We start from the raw sequence: 22,183 nt of genomic DNA on the forward strand, positions 1-22,183 counted from the left end.
TATACTTGATATTTTGAACAGGTATGACGGACATATTTGTGACTTTCACATCTGCGTAATGGCTTTCTAGGACAAACTATTTATTTGTCACTTTTGTTACTCAGCTTGTTTCATTTGTATTTTTGCTACTTACAGTGTATAATGGAGAACAGCCAACATAATTATGTTACAGATTAAAAATCATGAAATGCATGGGATTTTCCTCAGATCGCGCTGAATAATTTGAATGCAATAATAGAAACTACAGTCTACTGTATGTGTATTTATTACATTCTCATGATAAATACATTGTGAAATGTGTTACGTAATACACTGGTCCATGTAATTATTGTGTTACTTGTCTGTGGTGAAAGAAAGGTTGGGGCCCGTAGCTGTACAGTATGTCTTTTCACAAGGCAGAAGACAGAATAATAGTTCCTTTGGCTCCTTTTTACTCTCATCCTCTATTCTGCTCTTTGTTAGACAAATGCATTTTGCACGGTAATTTTCTCTTTGAGGCATAACACGGAGAAAAATGTCCTCTTTCCTTTTTTCTTTAATCTGATATTTTACCTTTTATGTCATGTATTTAAAGCAATGCTTGAAGACTTTCTTATTAATTTCCTACATTCCTGTACAGTGCAATTCCGAATCGTTTCCATGGATTCCGGTTTCATCCCTGTGGACCGGATGGTAAGTTTTCAATTCGTTTTTGTCTTTCAAGGGGTTGTTAAACTGAATGCAAAGGTGAACTTTGTCCGTTGTGATTTCTGGTAAATGTCAAGTACAAGCCTCTGTTTTTGCTTAGCACAGTGGGATGTGAAAGGAGGGCTCTTTGTTGGTTTTTGAAGCCAGCGTGGGTGTGATGCGCTGTGTGGAGTAGTGTGATAAACATGCTGTCAGTTCATTTGCCTCACACTGCATCTGACCCAAACATCTGAATCAATACAGGCTCAAGGCCTTTTCCATTAGTGAGGAGACAATCTGCCGTGCATGATGAACATCTGACAAAAGGAATTAAGAGTACTGCGCCAAGTTTGGGTTTTGCTCTTTACCTTTTGCCCCATGGTGTATAGCGGTTCACCTACCAGATCAGTCTTTTGCTTTTATTTGAATGGAAAAACAGCCAGCTAGAAACCAGGGGGATGTTTTTTGATAATATTAATCCCTTATCTACTCCTCCAAGGACAAACGTAAAACTCGAACATATTTAATGGAAAAAATGTGAAGCTCGAATTCTGCTATTTCTAAAAATCGATAAATAATAAAAATAAAAATAAATTCTCGGCACCATTGCTCATCAAATTCAAACCCAATCTGAGAACAAAATGTGCAGAACAGTATGCACTGGAACTTTTCTCAGCCTTGACATTTCCTCTGAACCATGATTTATTTACACGTTATAGAGCGATTCTTATGATATTTTGTACCGTCAAGTCCTCAGTTCCTTCTTTGGCATTTTGGCTCATTTTAGGCTATAAAAAACCCAGAAAAAAACGATATTTAATATATTATATATAATCATATTTCTGTCATTACATTCATCAATTAAAATGAAAAAAAATAAAAAAGCTATTTCGGCCAAAAGCATCCTTGCCGATCAAATTATTTACATAGGAGCCCTTCTTTAATATCACCTTAACAATGCTCTTATACACTGCAATAATAAGTCCAGAGCCACCAGCAGCTTCAAATACCCGTTTGCTGCTCATCAGTGGTTTTTGAGCAGCTGCTTTCCTCATACAACGCATTGGCCGAACAGAACTTAATATGGACAAGCCTGTTTGGTTGCTGAATCACACACAAATTTAACAGTAGGCCCTAAAGTGATTTTTTATTATTTCTTTTTTTGACAAGTCCAGTGTTTTCACCACCAACACACAACAATGTTGCTGGTGCTTAAACTACTGTAGGTAGCGACTGCACTAACTGGCTAGTTATAGTGTACGTATGGTATTTTCTGCCAGAGTGACATGTTAATCTAGTCTCGAGAATTTGGAATGTTCATGCCTGCTGGCTAAGTAAAATAAAGATGCAAGCATGTACTGGCTCATTGTAGCCGCAAGGTGGAAAGATTACTTGGGAAATGTAGTCGGTAACAATTACAAGTTACCCTGCTGGAAATGTCAAAAAACTCAATCACAGACAAACTCAAGGATTGCACCGTCCAGGTCCATCCATCCATTCTCGTAACTGCTTATCCTCACCAGGTGTGCTTATAGTAATTTACAACGCTGTGGCCAGTAAGTTACTATAAACCTGATGACACTCCTTAGTGACAACAGTGTTAAGTTAACATTTTGCTTCATCGTGGTGCTGATGAGTTAGCTGAGGTAAACAGGAGCTCTTTTGGATTGCAGAAAAAGTAGGCCCGGTAATGCTTATTTTAACATCACGCAAAGCTGACCGGGATGTCACTTTGTTGCACACAACCCACAGCCAGGGTTTCATGAAGAAAAGCGCAACAAACATGTAACGCGAGAGTTAAATAAGACACACATTTAATGAACTCTGGGTAACATCAACACGAATGATCAATGTTGTGGTTATAACTGTCGAATTTATAGTAATGTCTGAAAGTGTAGTGAGATATTTCGCCAGCAACTAATGAGTTTGACTTTGTTTTTGTTCTTTTTCAGTACACAGTGGTGGAGCTTCAGGTAAGAAGCACATTTTGAGCCACACCGACACATTCTGTTCGCTTGAGTGGTTATTGAGAGCCACAGCGAAAGGGGGATTTTGTTGCATTTGAAACCTGATATAATGGGTGTGTTTCCTCAAGGGGGATTTCACTGAATCACGGGTATGAATCTCCAGGAGAATCTTGCGTGTGTTCTAATGGTCTCTACTCACTCACACAATTAGCGATTTAACACAGCATACGGTGGAAACAGTTTTGTATTCAATCAGCTATGAGACAAAGCTGGACATTGTCACCAATCATGTGCTACAGAAAGTAAACAATAACATTGTCCTTCTTCAGGTTGTTTGGTGATTGTGACGATTCGACCCCAAACGAGACCACTACAGCGTCAATAAACGCACTTCTGTCTTCTGTCTGTTTTAATGTAGGATCCCAATTCCAATCGAATTGCTCAGTGGTTGGATAGATTTGTTGCCGCTGGAATCCTTGATCTTTCCCATCCCATGATTCCAGAGGCAGCACAAGGAACCTATGTAATCACTGCCACCACAGACAAAGGAGAGAAAATCTCCCACAGCTTTGACATCAAGGAATATGGTCTGCTATAGTTGCTATGCAATTGTTGTGCTCGACTGTATTCATTGAAGCTTCCTTTTTTGTTAATGTTTCTTTATTTTGACTTTTCTTTTAGTTTTGCCCAAATTTGAGGTAACTGTCCACCTCCCGAGTGTGATTACAATCATGGACCAGCAGGTCATGCTGAAGATTTGTGGAAAGTGAGTGTTTTAGTGTGACTTTGCCTCTTCGTCGTCGCTTTTCTGTCAGGCAGGAAAGCTACAGGGAGATATTGGAACTTTTAGGTTGTGAAAAAATTTTGGTCTGAAAATCATGTTAATGTACTAAGAATTTAATGTAATGCCATGCTCTTCAGATTCATCAATGATACGTCTTATAGTATGTGTATAAGCAACGTAGTGCACGCATTTTGTTGTAGTCAGTCTCATATTTCATGTTTTGCTTGCTCAGCAGACAGCAATCATCATTGATGTTAGTTATAATAAGATCAAAATGTCTGTATGAAATTAACTTGTGCTTCTCCCTGCAGATACACTTATGGAAAACCAGTTGTTGGCTCAGGCAAGGCGGTGTTTTGTAGGAATGCTTTTCACTATTTCTGGCGTGCCATATCACAGAAAGACCTCTGCAAGACATATAAACTGAGAGTGAGTAGTTGACATAATACTGTTGACTGTTGCTTCATGTAAATCCATGAAGCTTTTGAGTCTAAAAGTGACACTCTTCTAGACCGATCGCAGCGGTTGTGCTACACAAATGGTGAGCATGGAAGACTTTGCCCTCAACAAGAACATGTATGATGATAGTTTTGAGGTGGATGCCGAATTAGAGGAGCATGGCACAGGTAAGCTCGTGGAATGTTTTACTTACCATCATGTTCATTCTATGTCTCGATGCCTTGGCGTAATCTGTAATCATATTTCCCGTTTAGGGGTGATCCTGAAGGGTACAGCGCAGGCAAGCTTCAGTGCCCTTATCAGAACAGTCACTTTTGAAGATGTACCTGAAGCATACAAGCCTGGCATCCCATTTGAGGGAAAGGTAGTCACTTTTTTTGTCAATGTCAATGTCAATCCAATGATCAAAAGGATAAATTGCACTTAATTGTGGTTAAAGTACAGTAAAGTCCAGAAGTATTTGCACACCACCGTAATGGATTTGAATGACAGTAATTATGATGTAATTGAAGTGTAGCCTTTAAGCTTTAATTTGAAAGGTTTTACTCAGTTGGCTTCACTTGATGCTGCTAGTTTGTGGGCATTGCTTTTGTCTTCAGTACACGAAAAGTTGATTTTGACTTTCCCCTCTGGGGTTCAATCAAGGATGAAATGTTGAAAGCACGGGTTGAGATTTGGTAACTGACTTGGCGACTGAAAAATCTGAATTTATGAACCTTCAAAATGTCTTGAGTTGCACATGAGCTGATCATTAAAAAACAAAAACAAACAAAAAGAAAACAGATCTCAATCCAGTAGCGCATCCTTGTTACTTGTCTAACAAAAAGTGAAGGTGACCTCAATGTTCAGGCGAAGCATCTCCAGGTAGGAAAGTCAGAATGCGTCCATTGTCTCCAGTTTTTTGTTTTTGGTTAAAGTATTAAATATTTACAATTGCATCCAAATACTTTTGCATCCCTGAAAATAGATGTACTTGCTGCAATTCCGAAATGATAAATAGCATATATTTTTTAGAACTCTCTAAAAGGTGAAAATCTAAACTTCAATCACATCTTAATTGTTTCAAATCCATTGTGGTATGGTCTTGTTGTGATTTTACGGGATGATTGGGTCCATTATTGTGATCTAATAGTGCTACTGAAATGCTTGGCTGTTTTAGTTTTACATACAGTATTTACAGAGAGGTGACGGAGCAACATCTTGTTTAAATTTTACATTAATGTTGGGAGTCTCTTGAGGAGCTAGTAGATCAAACAAAGGAGGTCAAGATGGTGGCGCGCTAGTTGTCGCTTTTTGGGGTAACTTATCACGGTCTCCTCCTGTTCAGGAGCCAGGATGCCTCTCAAGTAACCAAAGTACTAACCAGGCCCAACCAGACTTCACCACATCACTAATATAAGCTTGCTGACATGCACGATGTAGACATATTTCATTTTGTAGGATATTTATGTGACTTTTTTAAGGTGAACGAATGTTTGTCCACTGGGAGAACGCATAAAATGTTGACCAACTAAACATTTTGTCCTCATTCATCTTGTTTGCAGGTCAAAATGACTGGTGCAGACAGAAAACCTGTGGCCAATGAGCATGTCTACTTAATCACCCCAGACTCAATTACCTTAACACTCACCACAAACACAGACGGCGTGGCCTCGTTTTCACTGGACACCAGCAACTGGGGGGACTATGCCAATCTTCAGGTTTGTGACTCCTCTGTTTTAGGCAACTGTGGTACATGCTGAAGAAATAAAAAAATATTTTAACCGACATAGTCACAGGCTAAATATGCTAAGCTCAACAGTATCAAAATATGTCATCATAAACCCTGTCTGATGCTAGTGATGTTAGCAGCTGTTAGCGGCTAACAACACAAAAGGCTAGTCCAGACACCACCAATGTAGCTCTGGTTGGCATGGTAATGCAAGGCTCCTCATTCATTAAAATGCTTTCGCAGCTATTATGTTCAGGTGAAATTACTACTTATCAGTGTTTTTATAGGAAAACATTAGTTGAAGCACCAAATGTATACCATGGAAATAACAGTAAGACTGTACTTTTTGATGTGACACTTTCTTGAAAAAAAAAATGCAGCTATAAATAACAGATACCATCTTGATTCATTTTAAAAAACCCTTTGCAACTGAAATATATTTTGTAACTATACAGCAGATGCAGCAATTGCCCTGATTCCTTTTCCTGGTCTCGTCGCATGGTCTCCTGGCCACTTGTTAGGCAGAATTTGGGGAACACAATCATATTACCACAAAGCCCAACAGGAAAAGAGGCAGAAAGAGGAAGTCAGACAAACACACTCAGGAAAATACTCCAAGAACAGCATGAGGAATATGAGATGATGACGTCTTCATCACTGCTATGTTAAAAATAAAATATATTCGAAAGAAAGAAGTATATCAGAAGTATCTAAGTCAACTTGGCCGAACCTAAATTCAAGTCGCTACTGTTGCGTTAACGCTTCCTCTCATGAATTTCACTATTGTTTTGTTTTGGTGTTAACAGGCCAAGTCCAAACTGGTTGAAGATGATGAGCCATATGTTCCAGGTATTCGGAAACCAGAGTACGGGACAGCTTACCACAATGTTTCTCCCTTCTACTCCAAGAGTAGTAGCTTTTTGAAGCTCATGCAGGTCAGCGGGACGATCTCCTGTGACAAAGGTGCCGCAGTAAGAGCCAAGTACATCATCCAGGGAGAGGAGCTCAAGAAGGGACAGGAGACCCTTGACTTTTTCTATTTGGTGAGTCCAGTTACTGTCAGTATTTGCAAAGTCAGTCTTACTAGAAATTTTGTAGAAATGTGTACACTGAACATACAAGTTCCAAATGTCTGTGTGGGAAAACTCACACTTGACTTCTTATTGTGTGTGTACTTCTAAGGTGATGTCCAAAGGTGCAATCATGCAGCACGGTCATCTCCAAGTGGCTGTTCGCCTGGGTACAGGTAATCTAATTTGATAGTCACTTTTTTTTCTTTTTCCTACCTGCATGGATTGTAACTGGGTATGCTGGATTCTAACGATGTGGTAGTTTAATCAATGACTCTCAATCCGGGGTGGCCAAACATTTTTTTCACCGAGGGCCACATACAGGAAAGGGCCACCTGGAAACTATTCGACTTTCAAAAGCAATTCATCAAGCAATTATGTATTGTTTTTATATACATTATAGTTAGTTTGAAAATCTGCTACATCACAGCATTCTGCTGAAGGTGACAAGGCGAATAGTTGAGTATTTTTCAGGATTTTGGGGTGGCCCGAAGCATTGAACCATAACAAGAGCAATCTGTAGGAGGCTGAAATATTTCAAAACAGTTACTTAAGGATCATTAATATGAAACGTACACAAATAAGACCTTGACACAGAGCAGAAAATAGAGCAAATGATTTGAAACAGAATGATCCTTTTTTTTAACCATTATTAAGAGTAATTTTGTTATTATTATTTTAGTTGTAAATTGTGAATAGATTTGCTTAGTTTTAGTCTAGTGATTGATTTTGTTTACTGATCAGTCAAACATGCTCTGTAATCTGATTTCCTTGCGCTCGATTTTTGTGACTGGCATTAATCCAGTGGGGCGGGTTAGACCGGGTTTTCACAATTTTGCAGACGTGTCCAAGTTGGCGTATTTTTAAAAAGGGTCGGTCGGTCTGCACCGTTGTGGGAGTCAACACAGCTGACCTCATTCCCCTTAAATATGGCGCACTCACAGCCTTGCCTGGAGACATCATCATGCGGAAGAGAATGCAGCGATCTGTGCGTGACTGGAGTGTTGTCACTGCTATTGGCGGGTGTGGCAACAGAGAACCTGACCGGGTTCCCTTTAAATTAAATCTACACAATGAGCTGATAAATGCCGACAACTTAAATATGTCCGCGGACCTCAGAATCTTTCTGCCTCTGCCTCGACCAAATTCAACAAAATCGCGTTACACCAGCGGTCTACTTGGCGCCAAAAATTAGATGTGGCCCCAGCCGACGTTAGTTGAGACCGACTTTCTACCACTAAATTGCCACATGGGCCTGGCGCATGTCAAAGTACACACCCTCGTTGCGCGAGTACGCTCAGCTTTTCGCAGACCGGTCTGCCAAATTGGCAAATGGGCGCAGAGAGTCTTGCAATTGTTTTTGCGCTGCGTCGCAGATGCGCCAACTCTGTAAATGGAGACCATTATATGAAAACCATGACGAGTAACCCTTTTTTATTGCTTGAAATGTTTTTAGTTACATTCTACAACATTTCCCATTTTGTTCTTACGTCTGTCAGTGAACAAAGGAGAGTTGTCCATATCCCTCCGTGAAGTGATCAACCTGGCGCCGTTTGCACAGGTTGTAGTTTACACTGTGTTGCCTGGTGGCGAGGCTGTGGCAGACAGCCAGGATTTCCCCATCCAGCTCTGTCTCAAGAACAAGGTTGTACCTGGTGTTATTTTTAAATACACAATAAACAAATGATAAATACTTGAGTTTGAATGGAATTAAGATCTTTCGAAAACTGGATTTATCGCCACTGACCCACTGTTGTCCTCTGTACAGGTTTCTCTTAAGTTCTCGTCCCTCCAAGAGCTTCCATCAGAGAAGACCACATTGAAACTCCAGGCTCAGCCAGGCTCTTTGTGCTCTGTGAGAGCCATTGACCAAAGCATCCTACTGCTGAAGTCAGAGAGGGAACTCACTGTTGACTATGTAAGATCCCTTCAACTTCATACCGAGACACGTCTCACCCCCTGTATATACATTCATTTCTACAACACTGACTTTATTCACGGTGACACAGCAATCAAGTCGCCTCACATTAGGAAGGTTCAGGGCTCAAATCTGTTGGCTTGGGCCTTTCTATATGGAATTTACCTGCGTCCCTCCGCCTGTGGGGATTCTGGTTCGGCACGCCGGCTTGGTCCCACTGTCCAAAAACATGTACACCCATACTATGTATCGATGCGCAGCGACGTAAGATTACTGGCACTAGAAGGCACGCTTAGTTACTGTCGTCCTTACTGTTTTTCATTTGCTTGTTTTATATTTAAAGTATAATATATTTTTTTCTCATACAAATTATTGTATAATTCGTGCATTATTACTATAATTCACTGTATTTTCAACTACTGTGTTGATGATAGACTATGGCACATTCTGACTTGCTTGCAAATTCGGGTTACATTGTGAGAATGGAACTCTGTCGTAAACCAAACTGTTTCGTGTTTTCACTGAAGACGAGAAGACAAATTTATAGAAGGCTAATTTTCCCTCAATGTGGTTAAGAGAAGAGAAAAAAATAACTGGCCACATTACTGTAGAAGCCTTTTGGATTAGAGATGAAATGTCTTGTCCATCTAAGACCAATTGTCAGCAGTTCAGCTTTGGCAGAATTTTTTAAACAGATCTATTTCCAGACAAAACAGCATTCACACAGGCTAAAAATAAACTATCCTTTGGATTCAAATATACTCTGCACGCGGCGACGCGGAGTTAATGTCTTTTGTGGAGACGATCAATGACGTCATTTCAGCCGATCAGCATAAAATGCTAAATATCGGCCGATACCGGTCAGCCGATAAAAATCGGTGTAAAGTCTATTTAAAAGCAGATGTCCTTGGCATAAATCCCATTCTACCAATAAAAATCAAACTTTAATTTAAAGTTTGGTGAGAGTATTAATAGTGTTGTGTTTAACTCTGTGTAGGTGTACAGTCAGCTCCCTCTGCAGAAGCTGGCAGGATACCCGTATGAGACTGAAGACTACGAGCCATATCCCTGCCTTCCTGAGCCTCAACCTGAGCCTTTGGTGGCTCCAGAACCGTGGAGGCGCGAGCAATCATTTCACTTTGGACCAACCAATCAGAAGAATGATGTCTACAGCGTCTTTAAAGTAAGACTTGACAATCAAGTAGGCTACATTAAGTACTGACATTGACCTGCTTTTAACGTGAGGGCATGTGCCTATCTCGCATGGAATTACTGTATAGTACAGGGCCCGTGGGCCACATGCGGCCTGCTCGCATTCTGTCCAGTCCACTGGCATGCATTAGTTTACAGGCAGATCGAACACAATCAACGCGGCCGACGCGGTTCCGCAGCCCAGCAACGAGGCAGCTGCTCAAAGCGGGGTCAATGTCCAGTATATTTGCAAAGATTCAAGAAATGTTATTGTCATACCAACACACATTTACACGCTATGGCACAGCAATTTGATTGGGGATGACCACTTCACCACCTGAGCCATTTTAAGATATTAAATTAATATGACACATCAGGTTACCATATTGGTGTGACCCTCGACAACATCCAGTTTCTCCCTTGGCACCCTGGGAATATGAAATGCCCACGGTGCCAACTGTGACGCACCAGATTCATTGGTTTATCAATAAGGGATTTTGTTAAACAAAGATGTTTTGAAAAAAATGAACATTTTGAACTTTAGAGAATGTGCATTTGTGTTCCAACGCAACCGTTCCCCAGGGCACAAAATAAGGTGCATCAAGGCATGCTTCGATGAGATGAATGTTTTGTGACTTGACAAATATTTTTCTCTTTTCCAGGAAATCGGAGTCAAGCTTGTGACAAATTCTGATGTGAAGAAACCCTATGACTGCCGACGACCTAAATATGAGTATTACTTTGATGGTATGTTTGCTATAGACAGTAATCCCCAGCTATATCACGATGTTGCGGCACTCGCTGCTCGCGGATTTCACACTGGAACACGTTTATCTTTGTTCACGCATTCCACTGCTTATAGCAAGGCATCCGAAGCCGACAATGTATTGTTTTCATTGAATTGTATTCTTCTGAAGAGCTGGAAATGCTCTGCTTTGCTGGAAAGGGGCACAGAGTTTCATTCCTTCCACTGTGGAAATACAGCACACCGTAGAGTCACTGCCGGTGCATGTAACATAGCACCTCAGTACGCCAAAGTACCCCCTGCAGAAAATGGGGAATGCTGTATTTGAATTTACTACTGATATTGTTCTCTATTTATTCAAATGTAGTGACAATGACTGTGATCTGACAGCTGATCAATGTGGAGTCCAATTAAAGGTACATTTTTCCTCTCTTATTAGCAAATTTTCCGGTTGCCATGGCTTTCAATGTGAAGCGAGGCTCTGGTAGCGGTGAGAAAAATATGGAGGAGAAGAAGGAGACCATTAGAACATCCTTCCCGGAGACGTGGATCTGGGACCTAGTTTCTGTTGGGTAAACAACAAAAAACTTTATTTAATTTTAACAAGTTTTCTCTGTGTCACCGTATAATTTCTTGACTTTTCTAGCCATATTGTTGGAGCTCCAAGCTTTCTGTTTATTTGTCTCTTTTGTGTGCGCGTGAATAGAGGCAATGGTTTAGTGAATGTGGAGAAGACGGTCCCAGACACCATCACCAAGTGGGCTGCTGGAGCTTTCTGTGTCTCCTCTGTGGGCTTCGGTGTGGCGCCCACCACTGCGCTGACGGTCTTCCAGCCCTTCTTCGTCAGTCTGACGCTGCCCTTCTCTGTCATCCGTGGGGAAGTGTTTACTCTAAAAGCCACCGTCTTCAACTATCTCTCCAAATGCATCATGGTAAACATCAATTAGTTAGCGATGGAATAAAAGCAATACAATTTTGAATAGGATTCAAAATAATTGAAGTTTGGTTGTTTTATGAAATCTAACATCCCTTTCTTGGATCACCTACTTTTTAAGCACATCATAGCATTGGTAGAGCAGCCGCAATACCTCTTGTGGTGTTAAGCTGTGTGCACCGCATTGCCTGGACAAACCCTCCGTAAATAGCGGCGAATACACCGGCTATTTAAATGAACACACACACATTAACATTGACACTAATGTAAAAATTCTTCCACATTTTATGCTGTTTTTCTGGTGGTGTGCATGTTATGGCACCACATATGACTGTTGGAATTATAACTTGCTTTTTCCACCCACACGCAAGGCGCAACCAGATCCTCCTGAACTCATTGATTTATTCTCCTGTAATTGTTTGCTGACAGATACTGTCTGTGTGTGTGTCTGCAGGTGAAAGTTACGCTCGCTCAGTCTGAGATGTATAACTTCAGGAACTGCGATGGCTGCCAGTACAGTGTGTGTCTATGCGGTGATGAGAGCAGAACCTTCACTTGGATTGTCACTCCAACTGCCCTTGGTAATAATGACTACATCACTTGAAATTATTTTGGCTTCCACATCTCATTTTGAATCATGTGATGTCCAGTAAATTCTTCATTATTTCATGGTATTCGAACTTACAGGTTGTGGTATTCAATTCGATCTTGACTCTGAATATTTTGTTCTTTGATTTGAACTTTTTAAACATTTTCTTAAATGTTAAAATATTGTATTAGTTATAATCCCTCAAGAGGAAATTCAATTTACACTATGCTGTATATATTTTTTGGGTTGGACACCACACAAAGAACTAGAACATATGAAAGCACTCATCATATTTTAAATACACCCGATATCTGAACTGAAAACGAGCAAGGATATGAAAAGACGTGATATGTGAGACAGAATATTGAGACAGAAGTTGTAGTTTCCAAACTATAATTGAGGTAAAGTACATTAGTGGAGGCAGCATGCACTGAGGCTAGTCTGGCTTACTTGGATATTGATATTGTTCAAGTTAAAAGTAGTCATCACAATCATTTCGAGCAGCTGTTCGCAAACATTTTCCACCATGTACCACCTCAAAGAATACCTAGCGCTCCAAGTACCACCATAGACGTAAAAGTAGTATAGGAGAAAAAAAAGGGTACTTAAGTACACCTCTATTTTGGATCATTTGAAAAAAAAAACATGCAATATCACATATTATATTGCAAATGTTTCTCCATGAGTTGAGCCATAAAAAATTAAAATAAAAAATACAAATGGATGATTGTCATTTATACCCTATGAATGGTATGTTACCGTGTGTACCGAGGGAAAACTATACTAACAGAGTACACGGAACCATTAGCAAAAAAAGGGGTCTCAAACTGAAAGGGAGAAAGGGAATGACAATGTGAAACAAAACTGGATGGATTACGGTACAAACGTTGTATTTGGAGCACAAGCTGGCCGGAAAGCGGAGGAGTTTGAATTGCTTCCATCAAGCGGCGATGAGGACGAGGCGCTGCTGAATGTCAAATCGTGCTGCTCCATCTCCTCTTCGAGCCATGCTGACAATCACTTGTACTAACACGTCAGGTAGCATCTCTGATGAAACACTTGGAAACCTTTTCCTCAGGGTCTGATCTGTACTTGGCCTCAGTGAGAGCAATTTTGGGCTGAGATGAAGAGGTATGGGGAGAGTGCGCATTATAAGGAAACAAATGGGGTTTTTAATGACGGTGAATTAGACAGAAATCTGGGGGAGAAAACAAGATTCAGAGGAGGTGGGCACGATAAACCCGAAAAAAAAATTGGACTGGATTTGTTGAAGGCTGGACTGAAGATGCATGCCTTAACATGACCTCTGAATAAGACTGTTTGTTTGCACAAAGGCAAAGTCGACCTGAAGGTGAGCGCCGAGGCCCTGAAGACCAACTTGCTGTGTGGCAATGAGGTGGCTTCTGTCCCTGACGTGGGCCGTATTGACACCGTGGTCCGCAGCCTGCTGGTGGAGGTTAGTACCTCTCAGACACAACGTCCTGTATATTGTCATTTCAAAGCACAACAAATCGAACCCAGTCTTAATATTATTGCATTATCATACAATACGCTGTAGTACAAAGTTCTTACCCAATAAAAAATAGTTTCAACAGACAAGGAACACAAACAGCTGACATTACATACGTGATTGATGATAAATGTCAGGAAACACCATTGAAATAAAATAATAATCATAAACAAAATAAAACATGACAGAGAATGACTGCCCAAACTGGAGCCCTTTACATTTTGTATTCCTTTCAGCAGCATGGCCTCTCTTCAGTGCAATCCGTTTAAAAATAATTACATTCATAATAATTGAATTGAACACAGATGATCTCCAATTAATAAGGTGCACAAAGGATATATCATCCTCTCGATGAACTACGTCTAATTTGAAGAGTGTCTTTGTAATGCATTCCAGTTGAACATTTTCTACGTCGGTCTCCCATCTAGGCTGAAGGAACGCCTCAGTCAGTGAGTCACAACGCGCTCCTCTGTCCTGCAGGTGAGCTTTCCCATGTACAAGTTGTTTGGAAAATCTCAGACGCAATTTTGGGGGTTTGAATTCAACTCTGACATTTTGCAGCTCCTTGTTTTACACACACGAGAGTTTGACAAATGAATATTCATTGTCATTTTGTCTCGAAATAGCAGCTCGGTTTGTCTCTATTGTTTGTGTGCGACCTAATTGCTACAGTTTTTTATATGAACTTGTAACTCTGGTTGTAATTGATAGTTATTAAATCATTTCTTCCCATTAAATTATCAGGATAATCCTCACATTGATGGAAAAAGATGAGTCCCATTTGGCTATAATAAATGAAAGATCCTTAAAGATCCAATTAAACTTGTTCAGACGCTCTTATCGCAGTCTCGTCTCATCAGATATGAACACAATTTGCTCTTTGTGTGCAGGATCACAAGCTGTAATGACAAACCACAAATGCAAGTCGCGCAATTGGCTGCAGTTTGAATTTAACATGGAAAATCCCATTTCACACGGTCTTATCAGATGAGGTTGTAATTTTTCATCTTGTCCCTTTTGGATCGAGATGAAATTTGAATGCTTAATGAAACTTTACCTCCGTCCCAGATCTTAGATTGTAGCAGTTCTTGTTTAAATTCATTATTATTCTTTACTATAGTAACTTAAAGCAGTTTAATTCCTGCTGGACATTTGTTGCTTGTATTACACCGCAACACAAAGAAACAGAACAACAACATTATGGTAGTATTTTGAAAATGTGAGTCTTGGTGTGAGTTCTCCCATTAGAGATGGAAACCTTTTTGGCCATATGAGATGAAATTGTTGGTATTTATTACTAAAGCACAAGTGACCAGTATTTGTTCAAAGGTAAGTGATGACACTCACTCACTCTTTTCCATATGTTTTGTTTTCAGAGGGACAAGTGGAAAAGAAAATCTCTCTTGTGTTGCCAGAGATGTTTGTTGCTGGATCTGCCAGAGCCACTGTCTCTGTACTGGGTAAAAATACCTGTTGTTATGCTCTCAGACAGCATTTTCATCGAGGTCGTCGACATAGAACCCTCCCTCATGAGATTTTTTTACTGAAGGTGACCTGATGGGCCGAGCCATTAAGAACCTGGACCAACTCCTGGCAATGCCATATGGCTGTGGAGAGCAGAACATGTTGAAGTTTGCTCCCAACATCTTCATTCTCAACTACCTGAAAAGCACAGGTCAACTGACTGCTGAGATTCTGGACAAAGCGACGCGCTTCCTCGAGAGCGGTGAGTCATCATTCCCACTTTTAAAGAAGGGTTCACAAAACAAGACTTTCCAAAACAGATCAACATATGGTACAGGAAAAGGCAAGGTCATTTTCATCATCAAAACAGCTTGAAAAGTACGCTATGCTAAGTAGGTAGTTTAAATCGACCCGATAATGAATGTGTAAATATTTCTTTGCTACTTGTTAACATGACCTTGAATAATTATGAATACATGTGGCATAATTCAGACACACATTGTTTGCATACATTATGACAAGTGATTCTCAACGGATGGTACGTGCACCGCTAGTGGTATGTGGGCTCCCTCTAGTGGTATGAGAAAGAATCACTGCACAGTTCAGTTGTATTTAACGTCAACATTTTGGATTTGGATTATTATTATTTTTTTAATACTTTATTTAGGTGCAAGTTTTATTTAACTTTTTTTTTTTTTTACTTTATTTAGGTGCAATATAGTTTGACTGAATGCTTTTTTAATTACAGTGTTTCCTATAATTAAGTGCACTGTTAATGTTGAAACTGTATGTAATGTCCCAATGGCTTACAATAATAGTCTCGTCACCTGTGTCTCGTTTTTGATGAACACCTGGGTCTACTATGCTACTGTATTTTACTTGTGGTATGATAGTGGTACTTTTTGCAGCTCAGTATTTTTTTTAGGTGGGTGGAACTTGTGGAACTTCTCCATTATGGACATACAATTGTAGTCATTTTTAAAAACGTGCAGCCATAATTCTAAACCTAGAGGAGAGATGGCATTTTGTGCAAGTGAAACACAATGAGGCCATATTTCCTGCAGCGTGTGTTCACAATCGAGAATGTGACATGCATTTGTGCGTATGTGTGTTCCAGGATACCAAAGGGAGCTCATCTACAAGCATGACGATGGCTCCTACAGTGCCTTTGGGAAAAGCGATAAATCTGGCAACACCTGGTCAGTAGAAAAGCAGAGGGGCTAATCAGTGATGGTGCTTTGTAGCAATTAAAAAGGATTGGCATTTTGAAAGAAAAATCAAACATGGCTCAGTTGTGGAAACAGTGTTGAGTATCGAGCATATTGAAAGTTGAAAGAGCAATACAAATGAAAGCCCATTTACCATTGAAAATAGAAATAATCCTTTCCAGCGTCCATCTGGCCGTAGGGGGGGGTGTGGGTGGGTGGGTGGGGGGGGCGGTGGGGGGGGGGGGGGGGGGGGGGGGGGGCCAAGTGAAAGTGGAAAAAAAAAGGAAAAAGTGGGAAAAAGGGGTGGGGAAAATATAAAATTTTATTTGTATATAATTTAATAATATATGGTGTTTTGTTTTGTGTTTTTTTTGTTTTTGGTTTGGGGTTGGGTGTGGGTGGGGTTGAGGGGGGTGGGTGGGGGGGTTTGGTGTGGGGGGGGTAGTGTGTGTGTTGTAGTTGATAGTAAGATTGATATTTAGGGTGGGAGTATTAAGAGATTTTAAATATTGATTTAATGGTTTTTTTTGTTTTAAATGTATATAATTTTTAAAATGAGTTTATATTTAATTTATAGTGTTATAGTGTTATTTTTTTTTTTTTTTGTGTAGAAGTATTTACGTGTGTGGGTTATTAGTTTAGGATGTAGAAAGGAATTATATGGGAGGGCTGCCTGCGGGTCATGTTAGGTATTGGTGGTGTTGTCTTCGGCATGGGGTCACTGGTTACTGTCACTAAATTAGTGAGAGGTAGTTGTCCCCTCCCTATGCACATTAGCCGTAGTATCGAAAAGCCATCGTGGACGACTGGTTAGAGCGTCAGCCTCACAGTTCTGAGGACCCGGGTTCAATCCCGGGCCCTGCCTGTGTGGAGTTTGCATGTTCTCCCCGTGCCTGCGTGGGTTTTCTCCGGGTACTCCGGTTTCCTCCCACATCCCAAAAACATGCATGAATTGGAGACTCTAAATTGCCCGTAGGCATGACTGTGAGTGTGAATGGTTGTTTGTTCCTATGTTCCCTGCGATTGGCTGGCAACCAGTTCAGGGTGTACCCCGCCTCCTGCCCGATGACAGCTGGGATAGGCTCCAGCACGCCCGCGACCCTAGTGAGGAGAAGCAGCTCAGAAAATGGATGGATGGTGATCTGAAAAGACCAAAAATACCAGAATAAATGATGTAACACACAATACAGTGCCGTTGCATCAGATGTCCATCCATCCATCCATTTTCTGAGCCGCTTGTCCTCACTAGGGTCGCGGGCGTGCTGGAGCCTATCCCAGCTGTCATCGGGCAGGAGGCGGGGTACACCCTGAACTGGTTGCCAGCCAATCGCAGGGCACATCGAAACAAACAACCATTCGCACTCACAGTCATGCCTACGGGCAATTTAGAGTCTCCAATTAATGCATGTTTTTGGGATGTGGGAGGAAACCGGAGTGCCCGGAGAAAACCCACGCAGGCACGGGGAGAACATGCAAACTCCACACAGGCGGGGACGGGGATTGAACCCCGCACCTCAGAACTGTGAGGCTGACGCTCTAACCAGTCGGCCACCGTGCCGGCATCAGATGTCATAGAACATTTTTCAGTACTTAGCACTTTATTGTACAGTGACTTTATTAAGCTTAAAGTTCACACTTAATTTGATGTGAGACTAAAAATGGCACCCATGAGGCAAACGTGCACATCTCTGTTTTTGGCACCAGAAAACATCCTAGCCATTTACTTCACGAGGAAGCTGCCAGAAAATGTTAATATTTCCTTTAAATGGGCTTAAAGCACATCGCTGGGGGGGGATTTCACAAACGTTTTGGTTTTGCTGAAAGGATGCCGGGCAGTTTGGCACTTGGCGAGTATGTATGGGGGTGGCTGTTTGTGGAAACAAGGACTCAAGTGTCCAATCACATTAATATTTGCGACAAAAGATTAGACGAAACAGCTTGAATGTGTTGTTTTCTTGAAGTAATGTAGGACTGTAATGAGGGCAAAACAAGTTTGTTCACACTTATCACATCAGGCAGCTTTAAAAGAGTTGGGGGTGTTGTGTGAACAAATAATAATAATAATCATAGCTTATAGCGCCTTTCAAGGGACCCAAAGATGCTTGAACCTTAAAGTAACAGGAAGTACATCCAATTGTACCCAGGGAGCGTTAAATCAAACAAAGGGTGGGTTTTATGCGGTTGCCGGTTCCCCCAAAGTTAATAAAACGATTAATTTATTTTCCTTAACTCAGGAATATGTCACTATCTATAACTTCAAACTCCACTTTACATTACGATTGTGGTGCTCCCCCAAATTTTGAATCGGAATAACATCACCAACCAAGTATGCATTGAACAAAAACGTCCTCGTCACAGCCCAAATGAATGTAATCTTAAACCGAGCACTCTGGAGGAATCGGGGAGTGTTTCACTTCATAAGAGGGATTGTGTTTACACAGTTAATATGGACACTACTACAATTAGTATTCCTGTTCATTTCTGGCTGCATTCATAACAGTATTGCAGTGGGATCCTAGAGTGTCACAATATTCATTCATTCAGCTTGCGTACCGCTTATCCTCACATTGTTAGGATATTTCATTGATTTCGTACAATATTTTAGTTCGCACTCAAAAGCATTGCTGCCCCTCTGTCTGATTCAGCTGAACTCTTTTGTAGACACAGAGGCTTCATATCCCACACAAGGTCATTATGTAATTGTTATATGGCTGGGTTCATTTCGGGGTTACCGCCACAGGCACACTGTGCTTTGATTTGTTTTCAAAAGTGTGTATGTGTGTGTGCGTGCGCGTGTGTCTGTCTCTCTCTAGGCTGACCGCCTTTGTGATGAAGTCATTTGGGGGGGCGAGGCCTTACATCTTTGTAGATCCCAAGCACGTTATGGATGCCAAGAAATGGTTGTACTCTAAGCAGGGGCGTGATGGCTGCATCAGATCTGTGGGGAAACTCTTCCACAATGGCATGAAGGTAATGATGTCAGTGTGGCCATTGACATGCTTGCACTGCTGTCCCTGTATGTTAGTTTAGTGTTTTACAAAGCAATACGAATGCATATTTTACTGTCCCATCAGGGAGGAGTGAGCGACGACGTGTCCCTGACGGCTTACGTCGTTGCCGCCCTGTTAGAACTGGACTCCGACACAAAAGTGAGTCAAACGTCGCTCCCCTTTTGTATCCAACACTTGGAACCCAACCTCTTGTGATGTCATGTTTTGCTTGATCTTCATTTTAAATGGGTTAATACGTCCATATTTTTGTATTTATTAATCCCGCCTTGCCTGCTGGGTTCGTACTTTTAACTGTTCGCTGTTGATGATTCTCAAAAGATCCTCTTCAAACTTTATACAGTATATCGGACACAAGATGCTTGAGGCAGTAGGGGTCAAATGTCATAACAGCGCTTGCTTCTTGTTCGCACTCATTGCAACTCGGGATGGGCATTTGACAAAATTTCACGATGGGGAAAAGTTAATGATAGCGTTTTAGTTTATGTATTTATTTATTCAACGGCACCTCTCTTGGTTGCATTCAAGTATTGCTAAGTTACATGTTTTCTATGAATTATTTTTCCACAAACAATTCCCATTCTGGCGGCACGGTGGACGACTGGTTAGAGCGTCAGCCTCACAGTTCTGAGGACCCGGGTTCAATCCCCGGCCCCGCCTGTGTGGAGTTTGCATGTTCTCCCCGTGCCTGCGTGGGTTTTCTCCGGGTACTCCGGTTTCCTCCCACATCCCAAAAACATGCATGAATTGGGGACTCTAAATTGCCCGTAGGCATGACTGTGCGTGCGAATGGTTGTTTGTTCCTATGTGCCCTGCGATTGGCTGGCAACCAGTTCAGGGTGTACCCCGCCTCCTGCCCGATGACAGCTGGGATAGGCTCCAGCACGCCCGCGACCCTAGTGAGGAGAAGCGGCTCAGAAAATGGATGGATGGATGGAATTCCCATTCTTAATATGCTGGTGGCATGGTATTGTCAAAATACCCCTGGGATCACAAATTACAGTGCACTTAACATTGTCTTTGACAACCTGGTTGAAATCACTCTATAATAGATTACACAGTGGAAAAATGGGTGTTAAGTCTTAAAGGCGAAGAACAAGAGCCTGCTTGGAGTGACCTCCGTGACAAGCAAAGGAGCGCCAGATCATCTTCAGCGGTTAATCCTTGGCTAAGTGCTAGGCTCTGGTTCTTTGCCTTTGATCCTGGACACCCACTCTTTGACTGTGCTGCAGCCTATTACAGCTTCCCCATAGACATTTTGCAACCTTTTGAAAATGTTTGGTGATGGTTCTCGTTCCAAAGCAAGAAATTCCATCAAGTTCTCTGCTTCTGATTGGCATCCAACAATCATATCATTTCCAAAGCACAGCAAGAGGACAGGCTTATACAACACAACATGGCATGTTTAGGCATCTGGAAGTTGCACCCAGGGATGAACCAAGCTTGTGCAAGTCTGCAATTCTCTTCCAGATATCTTGGGCGTTTATTTAGTTTTTTTTAACTTTCTCATGATATCACACAAAGAAGCAGTGGGTCTTAGGTGTGCCTCGTTAAAATACATCCACAGATATGGCTCTAATTAAGCTTCCAAAGAAATAACATCATCGTCTGGCTTTTCCCAAATTGTTTATAAAGGCCTCGTAATGTTACTGTATAAAAAAAATCATTCTAATTTTTCGGGCATTTAGCGAATAGAAATAATTTTGGTAATCCTAATTGACCAAAACAGGTTTAGTCTGATTTGATGCCAGAAAGTTGGAGAAAAAAGCATGTACAGTATTTACAGTATAGGCGGTGTCACCAGTCACATTATGAGTTCACTCTTGAGACTACTCAATCCCTCATATCTTTGTGTGTGTTTTATGACAGGATCCTGTGATCCAGAGGTGTTTGGGCTGTCTGAAAGAGGCAGCCGGCCAAATGGACAATTTGTACACCACAGCGCTGATGGCCTACACCTTCACTCTGGCTAGGGACGAGGCGATGAGGCTCAAGCTTGTCAGCTACCTGCACCAGCAGTCCAGTACAATGGGTACATCATCGTGTTACACACATGACGCAATGTCGGATTCCTTTCAAATCTCCTTTCATTTTTGTTGAATGGAAACGGCTCCAAGTATGTACACTGCAGTTATACTTCACTCTTAATTTATAAACACAGTGATAAAGAGGAATTACATCTGACAGTATCAATCAAAACTGACCTTTATAATATCACAATGTTTGATACAGCTCTTGTACTGTATATCTCATTAGATTGTGCAAGTCGCTGTACAGTATGTGTCTGTTCAAATGGTACATAGGCCTGTAGGAGATGGGATTCGTTGTGGTCGCCTTGACCCGAGCATTTGTCTCAAAATTAGGTAACCAAAGGTAATATATAGCTGACATGATAATACACTGCAGTTTTACATCACTGTAACTAAAGGCATAGTGAACTTAAATTGTTCATCAAAATTGAGGATTATGACCGGTATTTTTTTTTTAAGCGTAATTGTCGCGCTCGTTCTGTTGTTCTTAGTTGTCCCTGTTTTGGGAAGAAAAAAAAAAAAACACAGTTACAGTATACCCTGAATTCCACATTCCCTGTACCAGTGTTTCCAAATGTTTATTGGGCCATCACTATACTTATATATACTTACATATATAAATATACTAATTATGAATGATGTATGTATCCACACTAATCATGTACCTTCTGGAATCTAGTGGAAGAACATTTCATTTTTCGGCCTGTCGCTATACGTCATAGATGACCAAAGATGCATTATTTGGAGGGAAAAAAATATTTTTAGACCAATGAAGTACAATTGTATCATTTCCAGCAGCACACTTGATCCCTGCCCTATACTGCACTTTTTATTGCTCTCAGCCTCAGTACTTAATGGTTAGCAAAGAGCTCAATGTCATGTTTCCCAGTCCTTTCTGTGACACATTTTGATTGCTAATATTCTTGCGA

The 22,183-nt window shown here is 41.1% G+C and overlaps 1 protein-coding gene across 6 annotated transcripts in view; it reads left to right on the forward strand.

Moving 5' to 3' along the window:
* The window catches only part of LOC133482230 (alpha-2-macroglobulin-like protein 1), a 58,617-nt gene that overhangs the window by 30,772 nt on the left and 5,662 nt on the right, over positions 1 to 22,183 (forward strand). For all 6 annotated transcript variants that reach the window (XM_061782144.1, XM_061782146.1, XM_061782147.1 and 3 more), the window contains 25 exons: positions 620 to 672; positions 2,619 to 2,639; positions 3,052 to 3,220; positions 3,315 to 3,399; positions 3,729 to 3,846; positions 3,929 to 4,043; positions 4,131 to 4,240; positions 5,421 to 5,576; positions 6,394 to 6,630; positions 6,770 to 6,833; positions 8,157 to 8,302; positions 8,426 to 8,575; positions 9,573 to 9,758; positions 10,429 to 10,513; positions 10,951 to 11,083; positions 11,218 to 11,443; positions 11,900 to 12,026; positions 13,369 to 13,490; positions 13,973 to 14,024; positions 14,921 to 15,004; positions 15,094 to 15,270; positions 16,126 to 16,207; positions 19,030 to 19,186; positions 19,291 to 19,365; positions 21,094 to 21,256. In XM_061782144.1, the coding sequence (XP_061638128.1) occupies positions 620 to 672; positions 2,619 to 2,639; positions 3,052 to 3,220; positions 3,315 to 3,399; positions 3,729 to 3,846; positions 3,929 to 4,043; positions 4,131 to 4,240; positions 5,421 to 5,576; positions 6,394 to 6,630; positions 6,770 to 6,833; positions 8,157 to 8,302; positions 8,426 to 8,575; positions 9,573 to 9,758; positions 10,429 to 10,513; positions 10,951 to 11,083; positions 11,218 to 11,443; positions 11,900 to 12,026; positions 13,369 to 13,490; positions 13,973 to 14,024; positions 14,921 to 15,004; positions 15,094 to 15,270; positions 16,126 to 16,207; positions 19,030 to 19,186; positions 19,291 to 19,365; positions 21,094 to 21,256 (3,093 nt within the window). The remainder of the gene's footprint in view (positions 1 to 619; positions 673 to 2,618; positions 2,640 to 3,051; positions 3,221 to 3,314; positions 3,400 to 3,728; positions 3,847 to 3,928; positions 4,044 to 4,130; positions 4,241 to 5,420; positions 5,577 to 6,393; positions 6,631 to 6,769; positions 6,834 to 8,156; positions 8,303 to 8,425; positions 8,576 to 9,572; positions 9,759 to 10,428; positions 10,514 to 10,950; positions 11,084 to 11,217; positions 11,444 to 11,899; positions 12,027 to 13,368; positions 13,491 to 13,972; positions 14,025 to 14,920; positions 15,005 to 15,093; positions 15,271 to 16,125; positions 16,208 to 19,029; positions 19,187 to 19,290; positions 19,366 to 21,093; positions 21,257 to 22,183) is intronic.

Source organism: Phyllopteryx taeniolatus, chromosome 8 (genome assembly GCF_024500385.1).
Source record: "Phyllopteryx taeniolatus isolate TA_2022b chromosome 8, UOR_Ptae_1.2, whole genome shotgun sequence".
In the NCBI taxonomy this organism is placed as follows: domain Eukaryota; kingdom Metazoa; phylum Chordata; class Actinopteri; order Syngnathiformes; family Syngnathidae; genus Phyllopteryx; species Phyllopteryx taeniolatus.